General features: G+C 46.6%; 8 protein-coding genes across 8 annotated transcripts; 3 read left to right on the plus strand and 5 right to left on the minus strand.

Annotated features, from left to right (window-relative positions):
* Positions 1-676: 676 nt before the first annotated feature.
* BHQ10_006455 (uncharacterized protein) lies at positions 677-3472 on the plus strand (the record flags this gene model as incomplete). The annotated part of the gene is made up of 4 exons (XM_040879043.1): positions 677-831; positions 892-1338; positions 1389-3130; positions 3195-3472. 4 exons carry the CDS (start codon positions 677-679, stop codon positions 3470-3472), a joined length of 2622 nt encoding a protein of 873 aa, XP_040734959.1.
* A 281-nt stretch (positions 3473-3753) lies between these two features.
* Positions 3754-5147, minus strand: BHQ10_006456 (uncharacterized protein; the record flags this gene model as incomplete). Its single annotated transcript, XM_040879044.1, has 2 exons — positions 3754-4596; positions 4662-5147. 2 exons carry the CDS (start codon positions 5145-5147, stop codon positions 3754-3756), a joined length of 1329 nt encoding a protein of 442 aa, XP_040734960.1.
* Positions 5148-6728: 1581 nt separating this feature from the next.
* Positions 6729-7946, minus strand: BHQ10_006457 (uncharacterized protein; the record flags this gene model as incomplete). The annotated part of the gene is made up of 1 exon (XM_040879045.1): positions 6729-7946. One exon carries the CDS (start codon positions 7944-7946, stop codon positions 6729-6731), a length of 1218 nt encoding a protein of 405 aa, XP_040734961.1.
* A 1102-nt stretch (positions 7947-9048) lies between these two features.
* BHQ10_006458 (uncharacterized protein) lies at positions 9049-10015 on the plus strand (the record flags this gene model as incomplete). The annotated part of the gene is made up of 2 exons (XM_040879046.1): positions 9049-9423; positions 9485-10015. The coding sequence occupies 2 exons, from the start codon at positions 9049-9051 to the stop codon at positions 10013-10015; spliced, it is 906 nt and encodes a 301-aa protein (XP_040734962.1).
* A 231-nt stretch (positions 10016-10246) lies between these two features.
* On the minus strand, positions 10247-12437 carry BHQ10_006459 (uncharacterized protein; the record flags this gene model as incomplete). Its single annotated transcript, XM_040879047.1, has 6 exons — positions 10247-10296; positions 10356-10490; positions 10552-11272; positions 11342-11894; positions 11971-12023; positions 12078-12437. The coding sequence occupies 6 exons, from the start codon at positions 12435-12437 to the stop codon at positions 10247-10249; spliced, it is 1872 nt and encodes a 623-aa protein (XP_040734963.1).
* A 1461-nt stretch (positions 12438-13898) lies between these two features.
* On the minus strand, positions 13899-15485 carry BHQ10_006460 (uncharacterized protein; the record flags this gene model as incomplete). Its single annotated transcript, XM_040879049.1, has 4 exons — positions 13899-14139; positions 14219-14975; positions 15043-15253; positions 15309-15485. The coding sequence occupies 4 exons, from the start codon at positions 15483-15485 to the stop codon at positions 13899-13901; spliced, it is 1386 nt and encodes a 461-aa protein (XP_040734964.1).
* Positions 15486-16329: 844 nt separating this feature from the next.
* On the plus strand, positions 16330-17389 carry BHQ10_006461 (uncharacterized protein; the record flags this gene model as incomplete). Its single annotated transcript, XM_040879050.1, has 6 exons — positions 16330-16405; positions 16483-16568; positions 16621-17002; positions 17059-17176; positions 17231-17298; positions 17355-17389. The coding sequence occupies 6 exons, from the start codon at positions 16330-16332 to the stop codon at positions 17387-17389; spliced, it is 765 nt and encodes a 254-aa protein (XP_040734965.1).
* Positions 17390-17909: 520 nt separating this feature from the next.
* BHQ10_006462 (uncharacterized protein) lies at positions 17910-18802 on the minus strand (the record flags this gene model as incomplete). The annotated part of the gene is made up of 2 exons (XM_040879051.1): positions 17910-18563; positions 18635-18802. The coding sequence occupies 2 exons, from the start codon at positions 18800-18802 to the stop codon at positions 17910-17912; spliced, it is 822 nt and encodes a 273-aa protein (XP_040734966.1).
* Positions 18803-19552: the final 750 nt, after the last annotated feature.

Below are 19552 nucleotides of genomic sequence, written 5' to 3' on the forward strand. Positions count from 1 at the left end.
ATGAGAGGAGACATGTCGATTCACGATCAGATCATAGCGTCCAGACCTAAAGATCAGACGTGTCTCTTAGTGTTTGACCGAGTATGAGCGAGACTCGATCCTCGAATGTGAGCGGGACAGCGGGTCCTCGGTTCTCGGCTCAGCAGGTGACATTGGCTTTGAAGCATGTTTTCATGGAGTTATACAAGTCGTAATTTGAACACTTTATGATCTTTATCTCTGTGAAAAAATTTAAGAGGCTTGCGAGCCACGAGAGGAAGTAGAGTGAATGAGTGGATATTGAGGCAGGTCCGGGTGGATCTTTTTGGTTGCTCACAACAACGGGTGCCTCAGGCCACAATGGTGCCTCGATTGTCCGACGACGTACATAGTGAATAGTCCCTCGCTCCTTCTAAGCTCCTTTGTTGGAGCATCGCATGACCTTCCCAGCACTGCTCATAAATTGATCATTTTTTTATACTTCTATAATCACAGCGTGCTCTCCGTCAAGTGCTCACTGTTTGCATGTGACCAGCCTCCCCGGAACGTCACCATCTCGCCACGATTCCATCTCCGCCCGAGCTACTAGTAGCTACACAACCGATCCACAACCCCCGTATTGCCCGCCTTCCCATCGCTCTTCCTAGAGACAACTACAACAACAGCTTCGCTTGGTCTGATATAGGAGGCAGCGAACATGGTGGATCAACGCCCTCGTGCGGAAAGCAGGAGCTTCACAGCTCCCTGCTTGATTGGGATTAATGGACACTTTGCGTCCGTGGGGGATGCGGCGCACGATCCCAAGGCTTATGAGCATGGAGTGCAGGTAATCGACGAGGAGAAGGAATTCAAGTTAGTTTTATCTTGTAACAAGACGCTAATAATGCGACGTACTGACAAACAATTATCTAGTCCCAATCTTTCCAAGTACCTCTCGCTCGAAGATGTCACCAACGCCGGCTTCAACTACCACCTCATCTCCGTATTCGGATCGCAATCAACCGGAAAATCCACACTCTTGAACCACCTTTTTGGCACACAGTTCTCGGTCATGTCGGACAGGGAGCGACGGCAAACAACGAAAGGTATCTGGATGTCAAAGAACAAGACGAGGCACGAAGACCCAAATGCGCGTATGGCGGACAACATCCTCGTCATGGATGTCGAAGGCACAGACGGCCGCGAACGCGGTGAGGATCAAGACTTTGAGCGCAAAAGCGCTCTTTTCGCATTGGCGACGAGTGAGGTATTGATTGTCAACATTTGGGAACATCAGGTTGGCTTGTATCAGGGCGCGAATATGGGTTTATTGAAGACGGTATTCGAAGTCAATTTGCAGTTGTTTCTCAAGGATAAAAAGTATGTCTTGCTTTCCGCCTGAGAGATATAGTTGGCTAATGTTGTGATAGTACGACTCATCGCTCCCTCCTTTTCTTTGTCATTCGTGATTTCATGGGCACTACACCATTGAAGAATCTGGAAACCACTCTTCTCGAGGATTTGTCGCGGATATGGGCTTCTCTATCCAAACCCCAAGGCTTGGAGCGCTCCACCATTCACGATTATTTTGACTTTGCGTTTTACGGACTGCCGCATAAAGGATACAAGCCGGACGAATTCGCAGCAGAGGCCAAGAAGCTTGGGTCACGGTTCCGCGAAGGTCGACGCGACCGAAAAGAGCAACTAGTTGGCGCATCCATTGAGAACGGTGTATTCTTGCCCGAGTATCACCGCAGAATTCCTGCCGATGGGTTTGCGCATTATGCGAATGGTATTTGGGACCAAATAGTCAACAACAAGGATCTGGACTTGCCTACACAACAGGAGTTGCTGGCGCAGTTCAGATGTGATGAGATTTCGAGAGAGGTCATTGTCGCTTTTGATGAGGCGATTAGTCCATTTGAGGAGAAGCAGGCCGCAGGAGTTCGCGCCGGTGAGCCGGTCATCCTTGGAGGATTGGGTCCAGTTATGCGAGGTGCGCGAACGAAGGCTGTCAAGAATTTTGAAACGGAGGCTAGTCGATACCACAAGGGTGTCTATCAAAGAAAACGCGCCGAATTGGAGGGCAAGATTGATACCAGACTAAAAGCGCTCTTCCAGGGTCAATTGAGTGCAGCTCACAAGTCCGGTGTCAAAGATTTCAGTGATGCTGTTTCCAACGCCGTGAAAGCCGGCCAGAAGAAGGGTGCAAGCTACGATTTTGCCGAGATCGTCAAGCTGGAAACCAAAGCTGCTCTGGAACGATATGAGAAGGAAGCTCGCGCTTCTCTGGTGGAAGGTACTTCGTGGAGTAACTATAAACAGGAGTTGAAGCTGTATCAAAAGGATTTGGCAGAAGTTAGTGGGCAGTTGCGTCGTGACGAAATGCGACGACTTGCTACAAGAGTGGAGAGATGGGTACGATCTCGCCTTTCTGATTCTGTTAGTTTGGAATTCAACTCCCTCGGTTCTGGACGTGGTGGTTCTGGTGCGCCAGAAAGTGGCGAGAAGCCCTCAGAAAGTAAGATTTGGGACCGTATTTGGAATTTGTTCGTTGAGACTGTTTTGGATGCGGAGCGACGATTTACAGACCGCGCTACTAGTTTTGATGCTAGCGTTGATGAGGTGGATGTTGGTCTTTGGCGGCTCCGAAGGAAGTCTTGGGGCGTCTTGCGTCTCAAGGTCGAAGAAGAGATGATGGAGGGTAACCTGCTGCTGAAGCTACGCGAGAATTTTGAAGATAAATTTCGATACGACGAAGCCGGTGTACCACGTATCTGGCGCCCTACAGATGACATTGAAGGAGTTTACACTCGTGCTCGCGAGTCTACTCTGACCCTTATACCGCTCTTATCCAAGTTCCATCTGGCTGACGACAATGCACCCCCTCCTCTCGACCGATGGATCGGACACACGCCCAGCTCGGCGACTGCCGCTGACGAGGAGGACCTGACACCGATTGGTGGCGTTGACGAGGAAGATGGTAAATCTCTAGAGGAAGAAGTCACCATCCTCAACGATGCCAAGCGTCAAGATTTGACTGTCCGGTTCAAAAAGGCCGCGGACGGAGTTTACGTTGAAGCCAAGCGCAGTGCCATTGGTGGTATTACACAAGTTCCATTGTACTTTTATGGATTGCTCCTTGCATTGGGTTGGAATGAGATCTGGGCTGGTAAGTCTTCTACTCATTATCTTCTAATCGAATCAGATCTGCAAATATACTAACCGAAGTCTAGTCCTCCGTAACCCAGCTTACTTCTTCCTTCTCTTCGTCTGCGCAGTCGGCGCATATGTAACCTACCAACTCAACCTCTGGGGCCCCATGCTCAAAATGGCCGACGCAGCATCCAAGCAGGCTCTCGAAGAACTAAAGAAAAAATTGCGAGACTTTCTCGAAGCTTCCGATACCGGACGCCAGGCCATGGCCATGTCGGCAGGAGAAGAGTATGAAATGAGCTCATTGAATCGAGGTGGCAAGAAGGCCGAGGATGAGGATGAGAATGATGATATTTAGATTGTATTCTTTTCATTCTTCGAAATATGCACTTATGCAAAAGCGATATGTTGTAACTTGATGTAATTATGATACTAGGACACGAATGATAAATATTATATAGTTCTGACTCTAGGTAATCCTTAGTAACCCTAATTGACAGGAGATGAACATGTCTGGATATCTAAGTGCAGGATCACAATTTGGAAATGAGACTGATCTAGTAATGATCTATCCCTACCTTGTATAAACCAGTTCCGAAACCACTCGATCTTGTGTTATAATATCGCAGTCGTTGCACATTAATCCATAAACCAAGTCAAATCAGTTCCGGGTTGAAACTCTTGCTTTACTCTCCCAATCCCCATGAAACGAAACCGATTCGCGCTTTGGTAGCGTATCACAAAGTCTTCTGGACGTAGCGACGAGACCATTTCACGAAATCCTAGGCCACTGCCTGCCCACAGAGCAGTCACCCGACCCTCAGCATTGTTGTCGTCGTCGTTGTTGCTGTTCTTGTACCAGCTCTTGCAAGGACTGCTCCAGATAAGCGTCTGCATAATTTGGTCTCCATAGGCATTGAATTCTTGAGTTACGTCTTCTTTGACGTCGACCCATTTGATATCTTCTTCGGCTATTTTTACGATCCATTTGGCGATGTAATCAGCCGTCCATCCCAAGCCAGCCATCAGAGAACCGTGGCCGACAGGAGCATTGGGGCCGCTGAACATGAAATAATTTGGGAATCCCGGAACACAGATACTGAGATACGCCAGTGGCCCCGTTGTTGCTGTTTTCTTCCATTTCTCGACCAAATCGATCCCGTCGCGTCCACGCAAGGGGAAATTTGGACGATAGGACACGTCAAACCCGGTTGCACAGACGATGACATCAAAGTCCCTCGAACAGCCGTCTGTCGTCGTGATTCCATGTTCGGTGACGCGTTGAATTGGCTCTTGGACCAAGGAGACATGCGGTTGTGTGAGTGCCTCGAGATAATTTAGGCCAGGCGTTGCACGCCGGCATCCGATGGGCCAGTTTGGGATGAGTTTTGCTGCAAGATCGTCGTAGCCGTTTAGTTTGGTTAACATGAGCTGTCTCGTAGCTACAACAGCTTGGGTTTGCATTTCAGATTCTTTAACAAACTAAAAAGTTGTAAGCCATCCACCCATGAACATGGAAATAGGTATTGCGAGATTCTGATACGCACAATTGAGAACGAGGAAAAGATTCCTTGCTGTATCTCTTTGCGATACGCTCTCAATGCATCTATATCATTTCTAAACCGGGTTTTCTCTTCTTCAGAGTAGATATAAGTAGCGTTTCCATCAATCATTCTATTTCCCAGCCCCGCAAGGATCCAAGTCCCAGATCGCGCAAAGTTGACCACCTCCGAGCCAACGCTGGCCATTTCAGGAACAATCTGTATACCAGAACTACCATTCCCAATGACAGCAATGCGTTTCCCCACGAAATCATACGCCTCATCCCAGGACGCGGAGTGCATAACGGGACCTTTTTGAAAGGAGTGCAATCCGTCGATTTGTGGCCACGTCCAGCGACTGAGGAAGCCAGTTGCGGATATCAGAATGTTGCACTGCTCAGTGAATACGTGATTTTCATGTTCGATTAGTAGATTCCATAGGCCTTTGCTCTCGTCGAATGTGGCTTCAGTCACTCGATGCTTGAACTTCATGTCCCTAGCTAGATTGTGTTCATCGACAGTCTTTTTTATATACTGCCATATTTCACGTCCTGAAGCATAGAATGAAGTCCATTCAGGATTGGGAGCAAACGAGACTATAATTCATCCATTAGCCCGTATATCAAACATACCAAGGTATCAGGTACATGGGAGAATAGTGGCCTACATGTATATAGATGAGCTGCAACATCACTTGATTAGACAGCATGAGGGGTTAACATAGTGTCCTTGTTTTGCTTTTCAGTGGTTGAATGAGGAGTCATCTTACCATGCAACACCAGGGTACCTGTTTACTAGCCACGTTCCGCCAACATCTGCATTGGCTTCAAAAACGGTTAAATCAACGTATTCACCGAGATGGTATACATTATATGCTTTGTAGAGAAACTCAATGCAAGCCATGCCTGCCCCAATCACGACCACTTTCAAACGCCTGCAAGGCGTCCTCATGGGCGCTTTGTACAGGGATGGTCCTTCATGCGGAGGCATTTGATTGGGGTGCTGTCCCAAGTCACTAGACATATTACTCAAGGTCAAAGAATAGGGTATACTTGGGAAGGAGGTATAGGTTATTCTAAGGAATCTTGGTGATGTTGAAGGGACACAGGAGGAAACAGCCTGTGGAAAATTTCCCACCGATTCAAATACGAATATGCAACTAGACAAGGATATCACAGAGATCAAAACGATTTGCCTGATAGGTGCTGCGGGGCAGTCAACTTACACCATAGCGTCGCATTGAGTAGTTGGCTAATCGTCGTGTGGTGTTGTCGCAATAATGTTGTAGTTATTAAATATAATATAAAAGCATTACTGTCATATTACGGTCATACTATCTTGATTACGGTATTTAGATGGGGCTATATACACATTTTAAAAGATTTCGGCTGTACAATCAAAAAACAGTATACCTCTATATGCTGCAACGCCCTAGAATTCTGCAATGTGTTGGAACAGAACGAAGTCCGTATGTATAATGAAGGGTAAAATATCTACTATACAGTTCAGATTATGATCTAGACACACATTAACCCATCACTGCTATACCCAGAATTAGCTGTTAAGCTCTACTCAGACGCCAGGTGCACTAGTAGAAGCGCGCCCTCTTGTTCTTAATCAAGTAATCTCAAGTCATTTAGCCGTAATCTTCACGTACATAAGGTATTAAAGCACTACAATGACATACTAAAGACCGCAAATCCACAATACCCCCAATATTGACTCTGTCTAGACGGGCAGCTATTTCTATGCGCGCTCGTTCAGACATATTAACAGGTTTATCTACAGTTTAGGCCTTGTTTGTTATCTACCTAGATAGATGATCATTCTTGCTAGTAGCTCATCTGGGTATGCCCTTTGAAATCGCCCACGTTACATGTAGGGTTGACTCACTATAGTGGTTGTGTCAGCTCATCCTACAAATTTCCCGATCTGGCAATCACTGACATGCTCGCGAAGCAACCGATCGAGATCGAGAAGAACACGAATCTTTTAAAAGCAAAAGTTCTAATGGCCAAAAGAGAAGAATATATCTGCTTCATAACGCACATATCTCCATATCAGAATGTAGTCTTATACATCCACGAGTGAACAGTTCTCAAAAGCAGGCGTGTTCAATAATCGMCCCCCGCCCCGAAAACTTCGTTGAATACACACGTTTGAGAAATCTCTCATTCTCGTCTCATAGTTCCCTATTGAGCTCTCCGAGACGCCGTCCTTGTGAATGATTTCAGCCAGTGTAGCAGAATCATGCAATGCAGCCATGGCACCCACACCTCCAGCTGGCGACATGGTGTGTATCGCGTCACCAAGCAGCGTCACTCGAGAAGATGGTGCCCACTCTTCCATATTTGGACTGGCGGTATAGACTCTCATACCAGAAGCCAGGGACTGCTCCTGTAGTTCACACAGCGAGCGGGTTGACGAGTGCCATTCACTGGTCATATCAAGCGTGATTTGTGCGGGTTGAGAACGCAAAGCCTCATCAAGTGCAGCATCATCGAGCGGAATTGCATCTCGACTGAAAATAAGACCCCAATAAATATAGTCTTTTGGAAGGTCAGACTGTTCGCTGTTCCGATTGAACAGGACTGGCTCTACTATCATTGAGAATGGACGTTCTCCGAATATTATACTCTGTAAAACCGGAGTCGAGTCTAGGATAGCCGTAAACCATCGCATTCGCAGCGCCGGGAACCGCTCACTCAGCTCAGGTGTGATATATGTTTTGCCGTAGATGCAGCAGCTTCCAGTATCTGCAAAGCGATACTCAGGGAGTAATTGCTTTCTCACCACCGATCGTATGCCGTCCGCCCCAACCAGAAGCAAACCACGTTCGACCGAGCCGTCAGCAAACACTGCCTTAACACAGTGGTCTTCCAGCTCATATCTAACAAACTGTTTGCTGAATAGCACAGAGTCTTCGATCCCTGTCATCATTGCAGTACGAAACATCCCCCGGTCCACTGTCCAAGGAAGTGGAGTGCCAGGACGTAGACGATCGCGACGCGAGGCTATGATGCTGCCGCTTGTTGCGCTTAGCGTCATCTCACCCTCTGCGCTGGCAGCTAAAACATCCTTAAACTTGGCCCATGCCTCGTCAGTTAACAATTCTCGTACTCTTGCTTGCATGGGMCCCGCTATCTTGAGCCTGTATCCCTGAAGTCTGGAATCGAGCCTGTCATCTCGTTCAAAGACGGTGAAAGGTATGTTTGCTCGTTTCAGACTCTGGGCCAGTGCAAGACCACCGATTCCAGCACCGATGATGAGGATACGATTGAAAGAGTCCATGATGTGATATGACTATTATGTTGTTAGGGGCACAGGATAATGTTGGAACGTGTTCAACTAAGATGCATTAGCAGAATTAATAGAGATTAGCCTGGTTCAACCCAAGTAATCACAGAGGCATACCTAAGCGGGAGACATACTGGGTTTTGCGACCGACTTTGCGGCGGAGAACAACACAGGTTATTTCGATCATGAATGTCCAGGCATGAATATCCTTCCATCGATGATGAAGCCGACGATAATCTAAGCGATGGAGGGCTGCACGGCGACTAGTGATATGCACAATAAAACCAATCGGAACGTAATGATCAGACCCGTGTGATTGTGGTTGCATTAATATAAGCCATTCATTTGTTATTACCAGTACAGACCCCAGTTCAATTTAATTACCTCCTCGTCTTCTTGATACATTGGGCAAGATAACGGTATTACCGCGGACCCCTTTAGACTGGTGAGTTCTTTTCGTGACATAACAGCTAGTGCGCACGCTATGTTTTAGTATTTTACCTAGGTACTTGATTTCAAGTCGAGCGAGCACATTCCACAGATGTAATCTTAATTGACGCTGTCGTCATCTTCTCCCCTTCATATTCCTGATCTGTATTTCAGGCGAACTCTTTCCAATTGAATAGTCAGAAAGCTATCGACAATATGGAGACAAACACGACTTTAGAGAGCATTACCGCGAGCATTGTAAATAATGTCAAGGTGATTCGGGAGTATCAATCAAAAGATTCCTTAGAAAACACCCAACTCCTACCACCAGACGCTCCACATGAAGCTCAACATGCTCGTCAGCTACTACTCCAGGCAAGCATCCAGCTACAGCAACTGTGCACCGAGCCCAGCGATCTTCTTGAACAAGCACAAATTCATGTATAGGAACTCCTCCATCTCCTAAGCCTTTTCATTTAATTAAAGTCAGCGCATGGGCTCATCAATCAAATTCTAAATTTAGTACCAACAATTGTCGGCACTACAGTGGTTGATTCACTTTAAGATTCTGCAACGTATACCACTTGGGACTGGTGAATCTGTTGCCTATGAAGATATTGCTAAGGCAGCAAATGTATCCTCGAGACGGTTAAAGAGTGTGGCTCGCATGGCAATGACAGGAGGTATCCTGGCCGAGGACGAATTGCAGCGACTAAAACACAGTCGAATATCAGCGCAGTTTGTTACTGAGCCGGCATTTCTCGACTGGGCTTTGTTCATGACCCGATACTCAGCGCCTACGGCATTAGCTTTTGCTAGAGCTACAGAGCGCTGGGGTGATACGAAAGAAAAGAATGAAACAGCGTACAATATTGCATTTGACACCCCAATGCCATTTTTTAACCATGTCTCTCAGTCAGAGGAAATGACACAGCTTTTTGCTGGATACATGCGAGCGCAAGGTCGAAGTTCGGGGTTAGTGGTGGAGCACTTGATTTCTGGTTACGATTGGGCTCGTTTGGGGCCGGCACATGTTGTGGATGTAAGTCTCCTTATTCCAATGATGGAAGCTCTTTATTAGTGCTTATGTGAACATCTATTAGGTTGGAGGCTCAACAGGTCAAATTGACCTCATGCTGGCCAGCAAATTTCACGATCTGAGCTTCACCGTCGAAGACCTCCCTAATACAATTGAGGAGGCCAAGGTTCAGTTAAAAGACATAGACCCGTTAATTGCTTCTCGTATCAGTCTCAAAGCACACGACTTCATGCAGCCCCAACCGCCCGAAATCTCTCGTATTGCAGATGTCTATCTTCTTCGCAAGATATTGCACGACTGGCCAACAGCCACTGCACAAAAGATACTACAGAGCCTGGTCTCATCGATGAAGCCTGGAGCACGCATTGTGATTATGGATACTATACTTCCTTTGCCTGGGACTGTTCCGGCGCCACAAGAAGCTGCTTTACGTGTGCGCGATTTAACCATGGCGCAGAGTTTCAATAGCAATGAGCGCGAGCGGAATGACTGGATTGAGCTCTTCGCCAGCACAACTCCACCACTACGGATTAAAAATGAATGGCAGTCGATGGAAAGTGTGATGGCTGTAATGGAGCTCATCTTACAAGAGTAGACTTTGCAGATCTTTTTGACGTAGGGCTATGACCTGAAGTGAAGTTCTATTTTCCTAAGTTCAGCTCTATCTCGCATACTAACAGGTCTAGATAGATAAATGTAGCTTGAATAATGCATCTCTCTGGCTTTTCGCTTGTTTGTAACAACGATGACTTTGAAGGCGTGATCCAGCTGGGATGGTCAATGTAAAAAGGTCAAAGATCGCTCAAATTGCGTTGCAAACCAACTCTCAGACATCTGCGCACAGAATGTCGTCTGCGATTTTCTCGGCAAGGGCATCTAGAATATCTGTTTAGCCTGAAGTCAAATTAACAAAAACATAACGATAGATTGCTCACAAACAGTAGCCTGGGGATGACCAGGAGGAAGAAGAGGAAAAGCCGAAATGTCTACGACTCGTAGGCCCTGCGTTCCAAAGACACGAGCCCTTGAGTCGACTACCGCTAGAGGATCGTCAGAATTGCCCATTTTGCCTAAGTTACGTGGATGAAAAAGTCAGCATGAAAAGCCTCGAGATTTTAAGATGAGCCTCACAAGTTGCAGCGGCGTGAAACACTTGAATCCCATTTTCTCGAATGGAGTACAAGATGTCAGAATCACTCTTCACATTGCGGCCAGGTAACAGCTCTTCACCAACAATAACCTCGCTGACAATGTCAGTATTCATAAGCTGCCGGATTCGTTTCAATGCTGCCACAGCCAGTTCTTGGTCCGCAGGATGGGTAAGCCAATTGGGGTTGATAAGTGGAGGATCATCCATGCTTGCACTCGTGATGGTCACGTTTCCGCGGCTCAATGGAGCCACTAAAGCTGCGCTGGGGCTCACGTACATGTACGGCGTCTTCGGCGCTCCGGTTATGTAGTTGCTGTTGTTACCACTGTATGCATCAAGGGCTAGGTATTCGATTTCTGGCCAATCTGGTGGAAATTCGGCAAGGGAAGCTAGTGTCTCAGGGGTAAGAGATTCACGCTCTGAGGATGGTAGTTTCTCAAAAGCTATCAAGTCTCCGCCGGGGTTGCCGAGCATGCCGCTCCCATTCTTTGTCATGTACTCTTCCAAGACCTCTGCCAAAAATGTCGCGTTAGACGTAGCTGAATGCGTAAGTGTCGACACCCGATAGCTCGTGCCAAAGAGGATGTGATCCCACATATTCTGGCCTACCCCAGAAAGATCGGCGATTATTGGTATATCAAACTGGCGAAGCGTCTCTGCTGGGCCCACGCCAGAAACCATAAGTATTTGGGGAGATTGAAACTGTATTGTCGCCCAATTAGTTGAAGTTTAAGATCTCCTAAGACGACGTCGACAACTGGAATAACTTACGGCACCAGCAGATACTATGACTTCTCGCTTCGCGAAAAGAGTGTAATTGAGGTTACCTGACCGGACAGCAACAGCAGATGCTGTTGTGCCATTAAAAAGAATCCTCTGTGCCATAGTTTGGTTGTAAATTCGAAGTGCGTTATTGCTTTCAACCATTCGCAGGTAGGACGTCTCCGAAGAGCTACGAGTTTGACGACGAGGATCGATAGTGTTCATGTTATATTGCACACCTATCAACGTACCACTGACGAAATCCACGACTTGTCGTAGACCAAGCCGTTCGTAACCTTTTTTAGCAAAAGACGAAAAGGAATTGGCCCATATTGGGATCGAGACTTGAAGTGGACCACCGGTGGGCGAGAATGCAGCCGGGTTATAACCGACGGACGCATTACGAGGACGTTGTTCATTGTCGGGAGGTGTGAAATGAGCACTTTTCTTGAAGTATGGCAGAAAAGAATAATACTCGTACGAGCTGTCATTCACTGTAGTCGCCCACATATGGTACGCATCGTACGTGCCATGGTGATATGTGAAGTAGTTCCGTGCTGAACTGAAGCATGCAGATAATCGTGAGCTTAAAATAAAAGCTAAGAGAGGTGGCAAGACAGCGACAAAGTGATACGTACCTACCGCCTAAACATTTCCCTCTCGCATAGTGGAGCTGTCTTTCGTTCATCCCCTGCAGCATACAATCAATCAGAACCGCTTTTCATAAATTTTTTACTAAGCATACCGCTTGCGGAGTCGTTACAAAGCCCCAATCGACACTGGGATTGAAGTCTGTTGGACTAGACCCTGCATACCAGATGTCATCTGAAGGAATGACGCTCAAGTTCCCATCTGACTCCTCATAGAAACCCCCGGCTTCAACAACAGCAACGCTATACGAGCCATTTTCTGCTAGCCGTGCTGCTATCGTCAAACCTGCTGTTCCACCACCCACAACGACGTAGTCATAGCTTGCATCATCCCCTGGTATTCCAAAAGATGGATCGGGAGGGCTAAACGGACTGCCAGATAGTGCTGCAGCAAATGATGAAGTGCAAGCAACCCACAGGGTGATGTACCATATCCAAGATGATTGTAGCATCATGACATGTTGTGATGACCTAGCGAAGCAAAAAAAGTCTACGAACCACAATGCGTTCGGATATACTGATAATGGCACCTCTTCTCAAACTGCACATACACCTCATAATTAACATTCTGCAAACTTGGCCCAAACTTATAATAATGGCAATCTGTCTACATAATCTATTTAAAGAACGCTCTCGTCCATCTAATTCTTGGAATCTGCTTTTCGAACGCAATGTCTGCTGCTCAGCCTTCTCAGCCCTGACTGCAGTCAATTTGCGGGTACGAGGAAGTATGAATTAAAAATATAATCACGCATCATAATAACACTTAATATTGATTTGTTTAAGTAGTTTGTGCTTGGGGCGGGCGCTTAAGGTACGTGAGCTGAAATACACACTAGGTAATACATCATGTAATTGGTATTACAGTTGGGATCGACAATCAAATGCCCATAAAGAGTAAATCGCGGAAACATGCTCTTGTCATGGCCAAACAAATGTCCGAAGAGAAGCGACGTTGGGGCCGGCGGCAACGATGCATTGAAACATTTCAACATGCATCACTTAAATACAGCCCAGCTGGACGAGGTAATTTTGGGGCCCTGCACTTGCAGATTCCTAGTCCCGCTTGTCGTCGTGCCGTAGCCTCCGAACCTCGAGGCGGAACCCCAATGCAATAAAAAAGAAGAGAAAGGCGCAAATGTAAGCCTGTGGAAAGCCGCCTCCAAATTCAGGATCGACCGGTAGAGCGCCTGGATACAACGCAGCGCTTAATTGCGCTATCCAATTCAGGCTCAACAGCCAAGTGGCTGTTCGTAGTGAATCAGCTTGCATGGCTGGTGAACTGCACGTCCGGAAGAGGTAATACAACCCCGATAGGCCCAACAGTAGCCCGGTCGACATGGTCTGGCCATTGTGGAATTTTGCATGAGGTGGCCAGCGCTCGTTAAAGACATGAGTATGGTTCCAATCGAAGATAAAGCCCCCAGCGGCTGTAGAAAATGCAACAAAGGAGAGCACCAGACGCCCCGTAGAGAAAGTCATTGTTTTGTTGTTTGTTGATTGGATGTGTTCAAGTTATGACCCTCAAAAAAGTAGACGGATTTTGTAGCGATATTATAGCTGGGAGGGGTAGAGGTATCAGCTAAAGGAGGAATCAAAATATGAGCTGATAGTTGCAGAAGAGAAGTAGAAGTACATGTAAGTAGAAGTCGGGTTGCGTGATACGCTTGGACATGCCCGGTAAGGACCTTGTTTGGTAATTTTACACTTAGAATTATATGTAACATCAATGCAAATAAGCAAATGAACGGCATATACCATCGCCAGCTGGCGTCTATATCTCCCGGCATGGATGATTATGAGTATTGCTAGTTATGGCATTGTTTTTCCACTACACTGACCGACGATTAGGACCGTGGCCTCGTGGTAACCTGGAAAAAGGTCATATTTACGAAGACAAGCGGAGAAACCCTCGTTCACCCATCCAAGAGCTGCCGAGTAAATATCCCGTTTGGATCCCAAGTCTTCTTTAGTTGCTTCAATGTATCAAGTCTCTCTTTGCCGCGAAAGCGCCATTCGATAGGCCCATCTCGCGTGCCATTGGCGAAATCCACGTATTCCGTGACGTTCGGACCTCGCATGATGGCAATGCATCTCTCGTTAAAATTATCAACAGCAGCTCGATTATCTGCGTCCGTATGCCAAATGAGATTGTTCCTATGATGCATTTGCAGTCAGCAATTACCGACGACAAATCTTGTTGGCCAATGTGTGAGCGATCGTGGTATAAACATACTGCCAGTACCGAATGTTCTGAAGGGAATGAGCAGAGCCCAATCTTGATTTCCTAGGTGGCCTCGAATCCCACTGAAAATTGAAGCCTGAGTTTATGGCGTCTGGACACTGGGCAATCATCTCCTTCCACACGTCGATGGTTTTCAGAAAAGCTTCCGGGTCGAAACTGTGCAGCCCTACCACTCCGAAACGTTTGAAGTCTCCTTTGGCCCCAAGTACACTGCGAGCGTCACTAGCATTTTGAATAGGCACCTCACCACCAGACGCTGCGATTGGCTTCAGGTCGTACAGAGGTTGATAAGCAGCCGCTGCTTCCTGGGGATTTCCCGTGTATCGTGCAGCCACAACAACTGACGGTTGGCGAGTCGGTGGAGGCGCCATTACCATAAGGAGCCCAGCTGTTGCGTATTTATTATTACTCATTAAGTCTTTCATCACAGCAGCCACTTCGCCTGCTCTATCTAAGGGGAACACAAAACTTCCCGCCCAAATGACGCCATGATCATTACCGAGTGCGGAGAGGGGGTATGCCTCAATCGTCAACTCTGTCACAAGACCAAAGAATTGACCAGCACCTCTAATGGCCCAGAGAAGTTCAGAATTGTGCGTTTGGTTGGCCTCGATGAGTTCACCCGAGGCAGTAATGAGTCGTGCAGCAAGGATCTGATCTGCACCGAAACCGGTAATAGACGTCGTTATGGAAGCTCCACCGTTAAGGAAATAAGGAATCGCGCCCACAGTGTTGCCGTTTCCCAGTGCTAAGTTGGCAGTACAAATCAACCTACAGTCACCGGCGATCCCGCGTTTCTTCCCCATATAACTCACCTGTGAAAAGGCCAGCATCTGCTAATGCAACAGCAACCTCCTTGCTAAGTATGCTGCCCCTGAGAATAGCCGTGCGACTAGTCACATCTACTTCGACGCTCTTGTATCTACCAAGATCAATTATCACGCCGTTTTTACCGATAGTCGACCACTCGCTGTGGCCACCGCTTCTTGATACGAACGGGATAGAGCTCTTCAGAGCCCATTGCACCTGGTTTCGCAGGTCAGCTCACAATCCGCCAGAGTTTTAGTTTCTCTGCACTCACAGTCTGCAAGCAATCACTTTCTGAGCTTGGAAGAATGATCGCTGCTGGCTCTTCGCGGTTGATGTCAGTCCATCTCTGAAGGCGTTCCTGAAAGTCTGAACTGGAGGAGTCTACTAAGATCTCGCTGGCGGATGATAGAGAATTCCTTAGTGAGGGTATGTGCTCTAGTACCGCCATTTTTGACACAGAGAATCGTTGGATGCGAGCAGTATTTAATTTTGATAAAAACGAGTGAGATTGAAGCTGAATTATATTACGACGTAACACGGCCGAAACGATAATTAATACACGCTAGTACGTAATGAAATGTTCCCGGTATTTAATACACATAACACATGTAATGTCAGCCATGCGTACTGATTGGCAACTCGGCGAATAAACCTAAGCAGTGTAACCTCATCCCATGCAAGGAAGTTGTACTTGACTGGCTGGAGTGTCACGCTATAATGCGGTGTCTATGTGCCATGATCGCTATCAACAGGCATATCCTGGCTTACTTACGTGGCAGTTGTGTCGCGGTTTGCAGGAATGCTTCGCCCCCTCCAACAGAGACGCATGACACCACGCCAATCAATAACTGGTGATCATCAAGTGGCATTCGTCAGCCTAGCCTAATAGATTCTACGCTGACTTGGGAGACTGCTAACAGTGCATCGGGGGATGGATCAGCTCACCATGTTCGTACTCAGTCCCAGAATTGTTGTTGAAGATTGGCTTCTGTTTCCAATATTGATGGAGAATATTTACCGATCGTCGGGCTGCATGTAGTAAGGAACTGCCAAAGCTAGGTAGGCTCTAGCAAGATCTATAATTCGATAGATCAGTGTGCGGGTGTAAAGTGAGGCTCTGTCCACGACTCTCCGTTCAGCCTTGAGGACAGCCAGCGACCAGCATCTATTGGAGCGCCTACTACACAGTTATTACTCATTTTTGACTGAAAAATACGCTATTTGGATTAGGCAATAAGCCTGAACAGTCATTCTCTTTTCCTTATCCTGTGGTTTTGTGACGATACGGCGCTATGGCATATGGTGGGAATGGCGACCGTGGACCCTTTCTCAATACCATCAACTGGGTTTTTAATGCCATCGCTGTTGGTATGAGGATCTTCTTCAATCTTTTTAGTATGAAGGGCATTTACCAAGTACAATTTGCTGACAGAATGTTAATATAGTGGCGGTTCTTCTTAGATTTGGCACACATATCATCCGCGATAAGCACATATGGGAACCAGACGATTTCTTCATCATTCTGGCAATGGTAATTACATGTCAGAATCTGCTTTAAATTTCCTGCTAATTGATGATCACAGGTAGTGAACTTGGCACGTTCAATTTGTCTTTCTATAGCTATTTCCAGAGGCTTTGGTCAACATCTAGCCATTCTGATTGAGGAGAGCCCTACTAACACCACCGCACTGCTGCATTTGATGGTCGTTCTTCAAGCAGTCGGTCTTTGGACATTCACTCTTCCGAAACTGCCAGTGGCCTCCCTTCTTGTTCGCTTGTTTGGGAAATTTAATCGGCTCGCCTATATTGTGTATCCACTGGTCGGCCTACTCATAATATTTGTGACTGTTACAACCATTACCACCTTCCAGCAATGTAAACCGGTGGCTGCGCAATGGGATACAAGCATCCATGGCCACTGCTGGAATAGGTCTGTGAACATTGGTTTGGGCTATTTTGTCGGATGTATGATTCCCCTCAATTGCTCATAACGTACCAACTTGCTGAATGCTTTTATACAGCATTATCGGCGTCTTTGGACTTTGGATTTGCGCTGTACGCCGTGGTTACAGTGATGAGTCTGAATATGACTCGTGCACAGAAAATTGTCATTGCTAGTTCTATGGGTCTTGGCTTTGGGTATTGTATATTCTACTCATCCCGGTGTTCGAAGTACTAATGCGTTGATGTTAGTGCCTGTGCTGTCTCGATCTACAAGCTTACCATCATCAAAGAGATCAATGATCTTTCGGACCCGACATGTATGCTTCACATCTTTGCTATCGTGGCTCSCGAATCGGCTGCTAATTCTGGACAGGGGCCACAGTACCTCTCGAAGTTTGGAACAGGTGATGTTAAATCCTTTGTTGTTAGCTATGACAAGCAGCTGCTGACTTACCAACGCCTGTAAAGTGTCGAGGGAACTGTTCTTATAATATCGGCCTCATTACCTCTCATTCGACCTGTGGTGTGGAAGTTGTTGACACGTTTGTGGGTTATGACAGTAAAGCTTTCGTCATCGAGAAGCACGAAAAACAGGAGGCAGTATGCAATCACGGATGTTAGAAGCGAGGATGGAAAGGCCCAATCCAGAATTTGGACGCATCGTCCAGCGTATGTCCAGGCGCAAACCAACGATTTCATCCCCTTAGTTGAACTGAGGACAGATGGGACGAAGACTAGTACAGCAGAGCAAGACGCAGTATAATGKTGGAAAAAACTCTTGATTTAGGGATGGGCTTATCACTCGCAGGCCCGGGCTATTGCTTTACAAAAATACTGTTTAATTATCTTTCTTTTATCACTTGTAGCATTAGAGGACCTAATATTCAATTACACATTAAGAAAAAATATAGGATTACAACAATCATTCTTAGCAGCGAATGCCCATCCCCTCAATTGAGGCGCCAAAGCTTCCCCTCCACATTTCGACGGCTGTCTGAGCAAAACCTACCGCAACCTCCTTCCTCATCTGCCCGTCCTGATCTAAGTCATTGAGACTAACATAAGCTTTTTCAATGTATTCAGCTAGCGGCATAGGTGCCAGTGCATTTTCCCCTTGCATGGCTGTCACGGCGCTGCGATGCTCTGAATCCAGCCCCGTATCGGTATAAGGCGGCACAACCTCAACTAGATTCAAGTTCTTTTGGATGTTATCTGGTAAAAATCCCAATTGCTCCCGAAGAGCGATGCACAAACCATGCACACCAGCTTTTGAGGCGCAGTAAGCTGGGTAGAATGGAAAAGGAAAATACGCGAGAGTTGAGCTGGTGACCAACAAGTTGGCAGGATTTCCAGCAGAAGCAATTTGCATTAGATGCGGAACGAATAGGTGTATCAGAAGTGCAGGAACGGTCAAGTTCACGTTAATTTCAGAAGATATGCTTTCGAGGCTCGTTGTCTTCGGATCTAGAAAAGAGAATGACTTTTGTATGCCAGCATTGATGAAGATTGTATCCAGAGTGGGATACTCTGCGATGATATCTGATACATGCTGCTCCAGGCCCGCAATGTCGGACAAATCCCACTAGGCAGGGGCGCGCGACGGTCAGCAATTTAATTCTCCTTTCGTCCCGCTTTCTTCCTAAATTATCTCACCTTTCGAGTTCCTATGCCTGGGAGCTCATTCTGTAGCGCTGCCAGACGATCCGTTCGGCGACCAGTAATAATCACTTTCTTTCCATCGCTATAGAAGCGCCGAGCGAATGCTTCGCCAATCCCAGAAGTGGCCCCAATGATCAGTATTGTGTTGATGCGAGAACCCATATTGCAGCAACTTGGAATGAGTATGATTCCACAAATGCAAAGTTATAGTCTCTATGAGGATTTCTTTGGTCAGTGATGATACTTCTAGAGCTCAGGGAAATGACGAAGTAGAGATGCTGGAGAAGTTGGAATATAAAGCTAAAGAAATGTTGTAAGGAACGCTACCTATGTACGATACGTCAATCACGATTGGGGAACCATTCGGATGCATGGAAACCGCATTAGCCAAAGTTGCACTCGCTAGGACTTTTGTGTAACAGGGTCTATTCAATTGCATAAATTTGAGCATTGACAACAAAAGGAGAACAGGGTTCATGGCTAGCTTGTATAGTACGGTATGGTAAGATTAATGGGAAGGATAAGAGAGTCTGGTAATTACATTGTAACGTAACAAGGTATTATTACGGTATGTGAAATACGATATGGAGCAACATGCACATGCTGTTCTATCAGATGTATCACGCCATAAACGGTGATCCACATTGACAGCCTGAGAATGATACATATTTAGCCGATAGAAATGTTTCTCAGCTTAAAGAAGAAGCCTTACCAGAACCCTTGAGATTGGATGCCTTACGACGAGACGAGGACACCCGAGACGAAGACCAAAGCCATTCACTGGTTAAGAAAACATCTATTCTCTGTATTCAAAACTGAATAAGCAGTGAATATGATTGTGTATGTATTTGGCGACCAGGTAGAGGACTACTCAACAGGGTTGCCCGCGCTGCTGCTGTCCGATCAAGACCC

Source organism: Talaromyces amestolkiae (genome assembly GCF_001896365.1).
Source record: "Talaromyces amestolkiae strain CIB chromosome Unknown scaffold12.1, whole genome shotgun sequence".
Taxonomy (NCBI): domain Eukaryota; kingdom Fungi; phylum Ascomycota; class Eurotiomycetes; order Eurotiales; family Trichocomaceae; genus Talaromyces; species Talaromyces amestolkiae.